Source organism: Erythrolamprus reginae, chromosome 4 (genome assembly GCF_031021105.1).
Source record: "Erythrolamprus reginae isolate rEryReg1 chromosome 4, rEryReg1.hap1, whole genome shotgun sequence".
NCBI classification, from domain to species: domain Eukaryota; kingdom Metazoa; phylum Chordata; class Lepidosauria; order Squamata; family Dipsadidae; genus Erythrolamprus; species Erythrolamprus reginae.
This window is the reverse complement of record NC_091953.1, coordinates 12,464,287-12,479,052: the sequence shown is the minus strand read 5'-3', so window position 1 is coordinate 12,479,052 and position 14,766 is coordinate 12,464,287. Positions and strand designations below refer to the sequence as shown.

At 40.0% G+C, this 14,766-nt stretch overlaps 1 protein-coding gene across 1 annotated transcript; it reads right to left on the bottom strand.

The window, feature by feature from the left end:
• Window positions 1-1,607: 1,607 nt before the first annotated feature.
• On the bottom strand, window positions 1,608-4,857 carry LOC139166273 (4-galactosyl-N-acetylglucosaminide 3-alpha-L-fucosyltransferase 9-like). The gene has a single exon (XM_070749621.1). It carries the CDS (start codon window positions 4,855-4,857, stop codon window positions 3,433-3,435), a length of 1,425 nt encoding a protein of 474 aa, XP_070605722.1. The 3' UTR covers window positions 1,608-3,432.
• Window positions 4,858-14,766: the final 9,909 nt, after the last annotated feature.

The window sequence follows — 14,766 nt, the reverse complement described above, 5'->3', positions numbered from 1 at the left end:
CAGAAGGCAAAGGCGAACTTCCGCGTTTGGCTTCGGGACTCAGCTGGGAAGCGGCGCTGGGGTTTCCCCACCGCCCACGCAAACTCCTCGCTGCCGCTCGCCCGCCCTTCGCCCGCCCACACCGTTCGCTCGTGCCGCTTCCCAGCTGAGTCCTGAAGCCAAACGCGGAAGTTCGCTTCAGGACTCAGCTGGGAAGCGGCGCGAGCGAACGGCGTGGGCAGGCGAAGGGCGGGTGAGCGGCGGGCGCGCGGGCAGGCAGGCGGCGGACAAGCGGCGGGCGGACAAGACAAGCGGCGGGCGCGGCAGCAGCAAGGAGTTTGCGTGGGCGGCGGGGAAACCCCAATCTTCGGCTCCTCGCTGCTGCGGCGGAAGTAAAAACACCATCTGCGCATGCGCAGATGGTGTTTTTACTTCCGCACCGCTACTTCGCAAAAAACCGATCATTGCGAGGGGTCCTGGAACGGAACCCTCACGATAATCGGGGGACCACTGTATTTTATTTTGAAATTCTCTGAGGCAAAACAGGGTGGGTTTTTTATTTATTTATTTGTTTGTTTGTTTGTTTGTTTATTATTTCTGTGCCGCCCAGTCCCGAAGGGACTGCCGCTCAGACACTATACTTTTCCGCCCACCCCCCAAAAAAATTAGAGGGAACACTGCTTGAGTTACAACCGTTTTTGGGTGACCATTTGAGGTTGAAACTGCACTGAACAAAGTGACTTATGACTGAGCTTCACAAATAAAAGCAGCTTCCTCATAGTCATTGAGGAAAAATTAGGTATTTGGGAAGCAGAATGTATTTACAATGGCTTGTAGTGCCCTCAGGTTCTTTGATTGTCATTTGCAACCTTCATGGCCAGTTTCCAACAAGCAAAGGCAAACCAGTTTACCACAAGATTCTCTTCACATTTGCAGTTATTTCCTTAAACTCTAAAAATGGTCATAAAAGCAGCCATCTTGTTGTGCAATGGAAATTCTGGTCTCACCTGTAGTCCTAAGTCAAAGACTACCTGTATAGTCCACGTCTTGCTATTTCTAATTAAAAATAATAATCACACATTCTCATTGCGAAAAAAACCTTAATTGGGTAAAGGTCCTCCAGCGTCAATTTGGCTGTTCAGTCAGTGGACAAAAAGCTACTAATACCTGCTTTGCCAATTCTCATTGAACTGATAATACAGTACAGTGGTACCTCTACTTATGAACTTAGTTCATTCCGTGACCAGGTTCTTAAGTAGAAAAGTTTGTAAACAGCAATTTTTCCCATAGGAATCAATGTAAAAGCAAATAATGTGTGCGATTGGGGAAACCACACGGAGGGGGGAGGCCCTGTTTCCTTCCAGGAGATTCCTAGAGAAGCCCCATGGAGGCTTCTCCCTGCCTTTTCTGGCCCTGTATCCTCCCAGGAGATTCCTAGAGAAGCCCCACGGAGGTTTCTCCCTGCCTTTTCTGGTTACAGTTTCAGAGGCTCAAATTTGTAAGTAGAAAATGGTTCTTGAGAAGAGGCAAAAAAATCTTGAACACCCAGTTCTTATCTAGAAAAGTTCATAAGTAGAGGAATTTGTACGTAGAGGTACCACTGTAATATAAAATTTCAGTGTTAAGAATGAATGTTTCATATACTGCTTTATTTCTTAGCATATTCTATTCCAGGACAAAAGTTCCTATGTATAAATTGTTTTTCAGGGGAAAAAAACCAATAAATTGATCTTCGGAAACTTTTCTCTCTAAATGAGCTATCTTTAAAACATATGGAAAGATTATCTAATAAAATATATGCCAAACCCCAAAGGATTAATTTTTTAAAAAGTGCAAACAGCAGATTAGTAATTAGTATCCCAGTGCATTTTCAATCGATTAAGAGGTGGTTTTCCCAAGAAACTAAACAAAAAAGTAATTCCTCTAGTTGTATAGTTTGTATCAGATCATCCAATGTGTGGAAATTATGCAAGCTGTCTCAATGGTGAGAGTTAGGAAGCTATCTTGCTTCCAAGTCTATCAATTTTAATAAAGTAGAGCTATAATTAGCATTAATAACCTGAGAATGCTAACATGGATCCAATGAATATAATTATTTTACTTGTAACAAAACTATTTTGTCTTGACATTCTCTGTCTTGCCAACGGGATATATTTTTCCAGCTCACCCTGGCAATAAAAGGTTTTAAAATACGTGTAAAACAAAAAGAGAATAAGTTATAAGTTTAAGTTGTCTGACAATGAAAGGCACATCATCAGCGAAGTTATCACAGATAACTTTCTTATTTTTTAAAAACAATTCTCTATAAAACAGGCACATTAGTAAAAGTTGAGCTGAAGTACAGGTATTAATTAGAATTTCAGAATGGAGGACAAGGAGAAAGGGGAATGTCATATTATTTACAATTTCTTAAGTCTTATTCCCTGAAAAAAACCTTTACTGAATTTGACTTTCAAACAAGGCTAACAGCCTATTTGGACAGAAAATTCAGAGTATCACCAACCAGACATCTTTTACGCACTTGCAATAACTTATAAGTGGACGATTTGAGCCATTACTCTTTACATTGCAAACTTTAGCAGGAATTTGGTGTTCAATCAGGATGCCCTGCTTAATCCAATTGAAGAAGAAAAAAAATTGTTCTTGTCTGATGAAAACAAACATAACAAAACATTGCATTGCTTGCAATGGCTGCCAGAAAGCTACAAAAACACATCCTAACAAATAGCGCTTTTAATATCAGAGAGGTTGAATTCAATTGACATGATCAGTAGGATGTGTACTTTGCTTATGGCTTTGCTTATCTTGCTATGTTATGCTTGTTTGCTAAGGTTGGAAATAAATAAATCCAAATATATGGCAATCTGCACATTTTTGTGCTTGTTACGGTAGGTGAAGAACTGCATTGACCACATAGGCTAAAAGAGAGGGGGGGAATAGTCCATAAATACACACACAATATCTCCCCATGATTATTAAACCAAGCAGTGCTAACTTCTCAATTAAGATATGGTAATTGGTAACTTTTTAAAAAAACCTGATTTATTTTCTTGTGCCTTGGTTGGGTAGATGCGTCAATCCAACTGTCCTGCGTGGAAACTCTCTCTCACACACACACCTCCACACACATTTCCCCATGATTATTAAACCAAGCAGTGCTAGCTTCTCAATTAAGTTACAGTAATTGGTCACTTTTTTAAAAAACCTGAAAAATCCCTGATTTATTTTCTTGTGCCTTGTGTGGAAACTCACTCTCTCACACACATACACACCCCCACACACACATTTCCCCATGATTATTAAACCAAGCAGTGCTAGCTTCTCAATTAAGTTACGGTAATTGGTCACTTTTTAAAAAAACCTGAAAAATCCCTGATTTATTTTCTTGTGCCTTGGATGGGTAAATGCGTCCACCCAAACGTCCTGCGTGGAAACTCAGTCAATCCATGGAGGTCAACTTCTGAACCACTTGTCCAGATTCTGGATGGTCTTGGGCTGTCTCCCCACCTTTCTGATGACGTTACAAATTTTGCAACAATGTTCAGTCCAAAAGGACGACACCCTCACGTCGTACTGTTTCCTCCAGGCGAAATGCCTTCGGTACATGTTCTTGTTCTTATCTAGGAACTTCAGGTAAACTGCCAGCTCCATGGGGTCAGAGAAGTCATCGACGTGGATGAAGGCGTCGGAAGGGATGAACCGTTCGTAATTGGCCCTCGGGGGACCCAAGACGACGGGGACGGCCCACGATTCCAAGGCGTTCCTCCAGACTTTCTCCGTGATGTAGTCTTGATGCTGGGAGTTTTCGAAAGCCAAATAAAACTTGTATTCCGAGATAGTCTTCACCACATTGTTCTCTTTGAGCGACAGTCTGTGAGCGCCATAAACGTCAATGGGGAGGTATTTTTTCAGCTGGTGGTAATAACGGACCCTGGCATGGCCTTCATTCCAGTTGCTGACCACCCAAGCCACCAGCTTGGTCTTCTTGGGCAAAGGGAACTGGACCAGGGGCTCCGGGCGAAGCTTGAGGTACCCATAGGGTACAAAGACATCTGAGTCCGATTTGTAGGACAGCGTCCAGTTGAATAGGCCGCCCATGTTTTGCAGGCCTGTAGTGTGGGTGGGCGACTCCATGTTCATCCAGACCCAACGCTGGTCCGGAGGCCTCTGCCGGGGCAACTCGCCTAGGCCGTGCTGCTGCAGGTCCCGGTGATGGATGAGGACCGCCTGCGCCTCATGCTGGAGGCTGCGGTCGGTGGAGACGCGGCAGCCGCTGATGTTGAACTGGCCGCAGCCGCCGGAGACGTAGCCGCGGCCAAAAGGCGCCCACCACACCAGCACCGTCACCGCCTCAGTCGTCGTCGCCCCCGCCGCCGCCCCCGCCCCCGCCTTAGTAGTCGCCTCAGTCGTCGCCTCGGGGTCTATTTCGACCAGCCGGGGGTCTTCATGCGCCGCGGCTTCCCTCACGCTGCTGGCCGTGTACCAGCCGAGCAAAGTGCAGCAGGTCAAGCAGGCCACCAGGACAGGCCACTGCCGGCCGCTCGGAGCTTTCCACAAGGCTCGGCGGGCGCGCGGCTGCTCCTCCGAAGCCGGCTCGGGGGGTTCCATGAAGAGGCGGCGCCTGCGCCACGGAGGCAGCTGGGCTTGGGCCAAAAAGCCCGAGTGGCCCGCGGCCGCAGCGGCTTGAATTGAGGGGAAAAGTCTGGCGGCGGCAGCTGCGGCCCGAGTGGATGAACGCCGCGCCGGGAATGCATGCTGCTGCTGATGGGGACTGCGTGGCTGTTGGCACCGTCTCCGCCCGGCGACCTGCCCCTCAGGCGGCGGCGCCCCCGGGAGGTGCCGCTCGACCTGTTCGAAAGAGCCGTCCCGCCCCGCCATTCTGCCCACCGCCCCCCTGGAGCCGGAGCCGGAGCCGACCGGGCCGGCCTAGCTGTAGCCCTGCCCCTCTACGCTCAACCCACCCCCCGCTCCCTCCTGCGCGCATCCCCGACGGAGCTTTCCCTCATTTGCTCTCCTGCCCGTCAAAGGGGCTCCCGGGCAGAGATTCTTCCAGCCGGCTTCTTTTCTTTCTTCTTACCTCTCCTCAGTGGAGAAAGAGGCTGCGAGGCAGGGCGGGAAGCGAACGCCGCCTTCCCATCTAAGAAAGGCCCCCGGCTGGGATGGGGGCGCAGGCCGTCGCTATACAGTACCTTATATCTCTTGTACTATTCCGCTTGGTGAAGCGACTCGGGACGGGAGTGACTCTCCCGACTCCTGAGCAAAAGAAATACGTTGTTTGTTTTGTCAAGTTTGTTTTGTGCCTTTCGTCCCCTGTCCAATTGTCTTTCCTTTCTTTCACCTATCATATATATTCTCTTCCTTTCATATATCCTCTCTAAGTTCACTTTTAGAAACATAGAAACATAGAAGTCTGACGGCAGAAAAAGACCTCATGGTCCATCTAGTCTGCCCTTATACTATTTTCTGTATTTTATCTTAGGATGGATCTATGTTTATCCCAGGCATGTTTAAATTCAGTTACTGTGGATTTATCTACCACGTCTGCTGGAAGTTTGTTCCAAGGATCTACTACTCTTTCAGTAAAATAATATTTTCTCATGTTGCTTTTGATCTTTCCCCCAACTAACTTCAGATTGTGTCCCCTTGTTCTTGTGTTCACTTTCCTATTAAAAACACTTCCCTCCTGAACCTTATTTAACCCTTTAATATATTTAAATGTTTCGATCATGTTCCCCCTTTTCCTTCTGTCCTCCAGACTATACAGATTGAGTTCATTAAGTCTTTCCTGATACGTTTTATGCTTAAGACTTTTACCCTCATATATATTACCACACGTTTCTTCCTATGTATTTGTGTATTGGACAAATGAATAAATGAATAAATGAAATGAAGTAAGCATTGGTGGTATACAAAGATATAGAGTAGAATAGAATAGAATAGAATAGAATTTTATTAGCCGAGTGTGATTGAACACACACAAGATTTTACCCTCAGACTATCCACAGTTGACCTCTCCAGATTCCTTCTTTAAATTTTTTTTTAATTTTTTTTAAAAAATATAATCTTTATTACAAATAAATGGGGGAAGGGAAAAAACAAAAGGTCTATTTAGTCATTGGTATAAATTTGTGCAGTTTTAAAGTATGCAATTCTAAAATAGTATACAGTACATACTTACATCGGGAAGAAAAGGGGAAATAAAAAGTAAGAGCATGGAAAAGGAAAAAAGAGGGGTAGAAAGAGAAAGAGAGAAGAGAAAAGCAAAAGGCAAGAAAAGAAGAAGAGAAAGAAATAAAACAGCTAAGTAAAAGAAGAGAGAGCATAGAGAGAGAAGATGGAGAATAGGGCCAGCAAACGGCTGGTGTAATATCCTTAGCACGTAAAGTTCATATTTATCGTTGGAGTGTCGTTCCCTAATTGTAAATTACTATTGGTTAGATTAGGACTATAGTTTTTAAAATTTTCCCGTGTTATATATCTATATATATGTGTGTGTATGTGTGTCTACAGGGATTTGTATACAAAAATTAGGTTATTTTGTTGGATTACTATCATTTTGTATTAAATGAAGGGTTTTCCTTTTTTTCAGCCAGTCATACCATTTGCCCCAGACTTGGTAAAATACTGTATCTTGTCTATTTTGTAATTCCATAGTTAATTTTGCCCTTTCTGCGTATTCCATTATTTTAATTACAATGTTTAATATGGTATGTGTTTGCTTCTGTTTCCAGGTCTGGGCATATAAGGTTCTTGCTGCAGTTATAATTTGAATTATAATATAATAGTCATCTTTGTTGATCTTTTGTCTAATTATTCCTAGTAAAAACAACTCTGGTTGTAAGGATATATTTGTGGAAATAATTTGTTCTATAATTTTTTTTATTTTTAGCCAATAAATATTTGCAACGTCACATGTCCACATATGATAGTAGGTGCCAATTTTTTCATCGCATTTCCAGCATTTTGGAGATATATTTGGGTAAATTTTTGCGAGTCTCGCTGGAGCAAGGTGCCATCTGTAAAACATTTTGTATTGGTTTTCTTTCTGTGTGGTGGCTATTGTATATTTATAGTTTTTTGTCCATATTCTTTCCCATTTGTTAAGATAAATGTTATATCCAAAATTTTGTCCCCAGGCTATCATGTTTGTTTTTACAGTTTCTTCTATTGTATATTGTTGTAGAAGACTATTATATACATTGGAAATTAATTTCTTTTTTGGGCCGAAAAGAATTTTGTCTAGCATTATATTTTTTTGAAATCCAAATTGTTTTTTATGTTTGTGATAAGTATTCTGTAGCTGGATATATTGATACCAATCTAGATTTATACCCTTATCTGCAAGTGTTAGTTTGGGGAATAGTTGATCATTTGAATCAAGCAGTTGTTCGTAGGTTATTATCATGTTTGTTGAAAATAAATTTGGATGGAAAAATAGTTCAATCGGTGAAATCCACTTTGGGGTCGCTAAATAATAATTCTTTTTGATAAACTGCCAGACTTGGATTAGTATGTTACGAATATAATGATGCTTAATATAGGATGCTATTTTGTTTGTATCTGTTAATAAAATAGCATGCCATCCAGTGAGGAGGTCAAAGCCTTCTAGTGCTAATAACCTTCTGTTTTTTAGAATTATCCATTCCTTAATTAGATTAAGCATTGAAGCCTTATAATCAAACTCCATATTAGGGAGACCAAATCCTCCTCTTGTACGGTGATCGTACATACACTTAATTTTTATCCTTGCTTTCTTTTTTGCCCAGATAAACTTAGAGAAATTTCTATGTAGTGATTCAAAAAATGTTTTAGTTAGTTTCACTGGAGCTGTTTGGAATAGATATAGTTATCTTGGAAGGATATTTGATTTAATCGTGGTTATCCTTCCCATTAGGGAAAGAAGGAGCTTTGTCCATTTTTTAAGATTTTTATCTACTTCATCAGAAAGTTTGTCATAGTTATCTTTCTTGATTGTTGCACAGCTCGCAGTAATCCATAAACCTAAGTATTTAGGGTTTTTGTGGATTTAAGTGTTGCTAATTCTTCTAATTTATTTATCTGGGTTTGAGTCATATTTTTAATTATCATTTTAGTTTTTTCTTTGTTAATATTTAATCCGGAGACAGCACCAAATCTCTCCATTTCCTTGTTAAAACTTGTTATTGATTTTAATGGATCCTGCAAGATGAAAACCACGTCATCAGCGAACGCTTGTAGTTTAAAATGTTCTTTTTTAATTTTAAGGCCTTGCATTTGTGCATTTGCTCTTATATTATTTAATAAGGTTTCTAATGCCAAAATAAAAAGTAGAGGAGCTAGTGGACCTCCTTGTCTGATACCTTTACCTATATATATCTTGTCTGTAGTATCGTTATTAACTAGTATCTTCGCTGTTGGTGCATTATATAAAGCTCTAATTAAATTAATAAAATGGTCCCCCATGTTCATAATTTCAAGTTGTGATATAAGAAATTGCCAATGTAAACTGTCAAAGGCCTTATATAGGTCAACAAATATAAATGCAACAGGCTTATCAATATTTTTGTTATAATATTCTATAGAATCAAGTACAATTCTAGTGTTCATTCCAATGTTTCTCGTCGGAAGGAAACCATTTTGGTCTGCGTGTATTATATTATTTAAGATCCTTTTTAGTCTATTGGCAATAATTGTAGTGAAAATTTTATAATCTGAATTTAATAGCGATATGGGGCAGGGTATGTCTGTCTATGGGACCTATTTTTGTCATCCTTTGGAACTAAGGTTATATATGCCTTGTTCCATGTGTCGGGAATTTTGGCTTGCTCTAAAACTTCATTAAATAATTCAAGAAGTATCGGGTTCAAGTTTTCTGACGTTTGTTTGTACAGTTCTGCAGGGATACCATCCGGCCCTGGGGTTTTGTTATTTTTTTTATTAGTAATTGCGTGTGTTATTTCCAGAGCAGTTATCTTTTTGTTCAAGACTTCTTGATATTCTTCCTTTATTTTAATTTGATTTGAATGTTGCAGTAATTCTACAATCAATTGTTCATCAATCTCTTCTTTTTTGTATAATTTATTGAAAAACAATTGAATTATTTATTTTTTATCAGAATGAGAGGTTTTAAGGACTCCTTGTTCGTCATATAAGGCTTCAATATTTTTATCTTTCTTCTGCTGAGCAAGTTGGAATGATAACCATCTACCGGGTTTGTTAGCACTTTCAAATTGTGTTTGTCTGGGCCTTCTCAATTTCTGCGATATTTCATTTTGTGATTTTATATTTATTTCGTGTTTAACCATTTTTATTTCTGCTATAATTTTATGATTATTAGGGTTTGTTTGTAATTTTTCTTCTAGGTTTTTTATTTTTGCATTTAATATATCAAATTGAATCTTATTTTGTTTTTTGTTTTTTGCTGCATAGGAAATATAGATACCTCTTATGTAAGCTTTTAGGGCGTCCCATAAGTTTTGTGTTGTTGTTGTTCCATCGTGATTTATTTCAAGAAAAATCTGGATTTCATTTTGGATTAAATTTTGAAAGTCTTTCTCATTGAGCACTGCTTGGTTCATAGACCATCTACGAAAGTGGAAATTTGTTAGTGATCTTAATTTCAACAGTATGGGGTTGTGATCTGCCCATGTATTGGGAAGTATCTGAATCTGTGTAGTTTTATTAATAATTTCTGGAGTAGACCAAATCATGTCAATACGTGACCACGATTTGTGAGGATTGGAGAAAAATGTATAATCTGAACGATCTGGGTTATAATAATGCCAGATATCTTATAGTGCAAATTCTGTGCATAAGTCTTCGAAAGTTGATGGTAATTTTTTCTAGATTTGGCTTTAGAGCCTTTGTAGTCTAGTTTTTTATTAATTATCGCGTTATAATCACCAACAATCATTATATTTAGTGAATTTTTATATGAAGATTGAGAAAAAAATTGGGTTGTCGAATCGAGGGGGCATATATTGTAATTATATTGACTGTTTTTATACCTAGAGAAATTTGTATAATTAAAATCTGTCCGATATTATCAGAATATATTAATTTTGGAGCAAGATTTGGTTTAACATAGACAACTATTCCTCTTTTTTTTACATTTGCAAGGGAGGTGAATTTTTTACCAAGTTTGGGGCAAGATAGTATCTCGGCATCTTGGAGCTTATTATGTGTTTCTTGTAAACTAATTATGTCATAATCTTGTATTTTTATTTTATGGAACGTTTTCTTTCTCTTAGAAGGGGAATTTAACCCATTAATGTTGGCTGAAAATAGTTTTATTACTTCATACTGGTCATCCGTTTTGGTAGTCTTATCTCTTCTCCTTTCTTGCTTCTGACTGCGCTCGTCGTTGGACCGTCTCTGCCAGGTTGGTTTTTTTTAACAAGTTCTGTCGTGTCTTTGTCTGAGAGGGCATCCTCAGAGCTTAGATAGTCAGTACTGGCCTTTTCCTTGGATTCTTGTACTGGAGGGTAGTGCTCTTCAACTATCTTGATAACATGCTCATGAAATTCTTTTGCCTCTTCTACCGTTATAATCTTGTGTTTCTTTTCGCTGAGTGATATGAGCATGCCTTCCGGTACAAGCCATCTAAAGGATATTTTGTTTTTATTGAGTTTTTGTGCCAGGTTTCCTTTTTTCCCTTACACGTCGAGGTATTTGACGAAGTGTTATAATCTCTTTCTGGTTAAAGGAAACGGAGTTTTCTTTGGAAGCATTGTAGATTTCATCTCGAAAAGTTCTTTTAAGGAAGCGAATATGTACCTCTCTGGGCAGTCTGTTTCTTCTTGCAAATGATGTAGATATCCTATAAATCTCATCTATTTGTTGTAAAATTTCTTGAGTAGGTTTGTTTGTGATTTTAGCTAAAATTTCTGCCATAACTTGAGGTAGATCTTCTTTCGCTTCAATTATATTTTGGAATCTAAGATAAAAGGCTGCTTTTTCCAGATCAAGGTTTATAATGGCTTCTTCGAGGTCTCTATTAATGTACTCTGTTCGCTCCTCCGCGTATTGAATACATGTTTCCATTTTTTCATTGGCTTCCTCAATTTTTTGTATTTTTTGGTCATTTTTTGTGAGGAATTCATGCACCATTTCTATTCTTCCGTCAAGACGTCCGACCCAGTCATCAATTTTCTTTATATCGTCCTTCATTGTCCCCATGGTGTCCATCATTGCTGAGTAGTTTCTATCTATAGATTCTTGCATCCTAAGCATCATTTCTTGGATGGCAGTTAGTGTTGTAGCTATAGCCTGGTCAGCAGGGTTTTTTTCATTTGGTGGATTTGGCGGATTAGGCGGATTGTCAGAGCCACGTTGGTTGGACGGTGTTGAGGGTTGAGGTGCAGCCTTTCTCCAAACTTTCGTTATTGTGTTGGTATTTGAGGTAGACATTTTAAATTTATTTCTGATGTATATCGAAATAGTTGTTAAAATAATCAGTAGAGTAGATAGGTATAGTATAATTCACTGCCTGGGGAGGGAAAAAACAGCTTCCCCTGTCCCCCGGAGGCCCTCTGGAGGCTGGAAATGGCCTGTTTCCCAACTAATGGTGGGTCCAGTAGGCTCATGTTTCGCCCTCCCCAGGCTCTCTGGAAGCCAAAAATGTCCTCCCAGAGCCTCTGTGTGAACCAAAAATAAGCTGGCTGGCACACACATGCACTTTGGAGCTGAGCTAGGGCAATGGCTCGCGTTTCAGCAGATATAGCTCTACGTGCCACCTGTGGCACCCGTGCCATAGGTTCGCCATCACTGTCATAGGGGTTAAATAAGCAATGAGGAAACCATCAATATTAATAAAAATCTTAACGATCCAAGCAGCAAGTTAGTCATACAGTCATAAGTGGGAAGAAATGGGTGATAGGAATGATGAGAAAAAACTAGTAATAGTAGTGCAGACAGTGAATAGTTTGACAGTGTTGAGGGAATTATTTGTTTAGCAGAGTGATGGCATTCGGGGGGGAAACTGTTCTTGTATCTAGTTGTCTTGGTGTGCAGTATTCTGTAGCGACGTTTTGAGGGTAGGAGTTGAAACAGTTTATGTCCAGGATGCAAGGGGTCAGTAAATATTTTCACTGCCCTCTTTTTGACTCGTGCAGTATACAGGTCCTCAATGGAAGGCAGGTTGACAGCAATTGCTTTTTCTGCAATTCTGATTATCCTCTGAAGTCTATGTTGGTCTTGTCAAATTGCAGAACTAAACCAGACATATAGAGGTGCAGATGACAGACTCAATGATTCCTCTGTAGAACTATATCAGCAGCTCCTTGGGCAGTTTGAGCTTCCTGAGCTGGCACAGAAAGAACATTCTTTGTTATGCTTTTTTGATAATGTTTTTGATGTTAGGTACTATTTTAGGTCTTGAGACATGATAGAACCTAGAAATTTGAAGGTCTCTACTGTTGATCCGGTGTTGTCTAGTTTTGTGAGAGCAATATATATATATATAGCAGTGGTTCTCAACCTTTCTAATGCGTGACCCCTTAAGACCGTTCCTCGTGTTGTGGGGAACCCCAACCATAAGTCTAGCGCCAATTCTCCCAAACAGAGCTTTAAACTGATTGGCAGGAAGGTCAGAGGGACACCCCCACTGTAAACACCTGTTTGGTCAGATTGTAAAGATAGGTTCCGAGGTGCCAGAATAGAAGCTTTAGTTCCTAACACCATGGGAAATTTGTCTTTTCCCATGGTCTTAGGCAGTCCTGACCCCCCAGGCTGAGAACCACTGATGTATAGGTGTTCTGTTAAACTCTCTGGTAGAATCCTCCCAAAAATGCACAGATACAATTTCAGACACACACACGTTTGAAAATTCAAAACAATGTTCTTTATACCAAAAATGCAAATAAACAGAGCACTCTTTTTGTATAGCAAAGAGCACTCGTCTCCAAACAAACTGGTAATTTGTACAAGTCCCTTATCAGTTCTGTGATACTTAGCTTGCAGCTGTGAGGCAATTCACAGTCCTTCTTCTTTCACAAAGTGAAACACACTTTGCTCTGGGTTAGTTTCAAAGCGGGGAAAAAACAGTACACAAAAGGTCAAAGTCAGCAAAGCAGTCATGAAACACAACGATCAGATAATCCTGCACAATGGCCAAACCCACAGGCTGCTATTTATTATCTACGGTTGACCTATCCAGATTCCTAAGAGGTCAGTAAGGGGCGAGTACAAGTGCACTAGAGTGCCTTCCGTCCCCTGTCCTATTGCTCTCCTATATCTCCTATACCTTTCTTCTATTCCTATATCTATTCTTCTATTCTTTCATTGATATGTTCTATTACTATATCTTCTTTTCTATTCTTTCATAGATATATTTTACTATGAGTATCTCCTCTATAACCTTCATCGTGTATTTTATTATGTGTATATAGATATATACCCACTAAAACCCTCATTGTGTATTGGACAAAATAAATAACAAATAAATAAATAAAATAAAATAGCAGCCTCACTAATTACCATAGCCCCACCCAAACAAAGGTGGCCTCATTTTCTTTGATAATAATCTCTCAGTTGTTGTTGCCTATGCATCGCTCTCCTCATGCGTGGCTGTATCATTAACTCTTGTTCTGAATCCAAGGAGGAGCTAGATAATTGACCTCCTTCTGAGCTATCTGCCACACTCTCCTCCTCCCTGTCACTCATGTCTTCTTGGTCAGAGGAGCCTTCATCAGCAGATTCCACCGGGGGTGGGGGTGGGGCAAAACAGGCCTGCAGCATGTGGATGTCTCCCTCACATCCACAGTCCTTGGGGCAGGAGCAGGGCCAGAGCTAACCACAACATATAGGATAGTATAAACATAAGTAAAAAGTAACAATAAAAGAGGATAATAAGACAGTAGGGCAGGGACTGCAGGCACAGTGGTGCTCTTATGCACGCCCCTTACAGACCTCTTAGAAATAGGGAGCGGTCGACTGTAGACAATATGGCTCTGTGTGCTACCTAGGACATGCATGCCATAGGTTCAATATAACCGGCTTAATCACTTTGAAGAACACTCGAATCATAGAGGGTAAGATTAGAACATTAGCTTTTGTCCAAGATTTGGGCATGGATGAAAAATGTTATTAGCTTTTGGATATTTGCTTTTTCATTTTGTAGCAAAGTATATATAACAATTGATAAGGGCGCTTGGTGATTGCCTCGCCTCTTTTATCTTTCTGTTAGCTATTTCAAAAGCTGTTGATAATAGGTATGTTATGTGCAAAGCGAGGTGTTTTGTGACTCCCTCCTGCTGGCACCTGGTAGAGAGCTCCATGGCTCATTGGAAAAATGTCCAATAATGTATACTTCTGCTCTTTCTATCGCCTAATGGTTTAATGTTTAGAACATAGAATAACAGAGCTGTAAGGGATCTTGGAGGGTTTCTATTCTAATCCATTTCTTGAATAGGAGATACTATTTTAAATTTAATTTTATTTTAACAGCTTCTTTCAAGTCAGCATGCTTTTTTCTCACAAAACCCATTAAATATTTTAAGGATTTTCTTAAAGAACTCATGTGCTAAAGGTAGAAACATAGAAACATAGAAACATAGAAGTCTGACGGCAGAAAAAGACCTCATGGTCCATCTAGTCTGCCCTTATACATGTAATTCTAATAAATTAGATAATTTTTTTTGTAGTTTGAACAGGTAAAAGGTGCAGATTCTTTTTTTAATTAACTGTGAAACCTCATACTTTTGTAAAATCTTGCAACTTCTTTTTATTTTAAAAAGAATGTACTGTATTGCATTTGAATGAGCCCAAATTGTATCTCTTCTAAATTAATAGAATATTTCCCCCTTATCA

Bases quoted from the DNA above. Each gene is read 5' to 3' on its own strand.
- LOC139166273 (XM_070749621.1), bottom strand. From the start codon at position 4,857: ATGGCGGGGCGGGACGGCTCTTTCGAACAGGTCGAGCGGCACCTCCCG.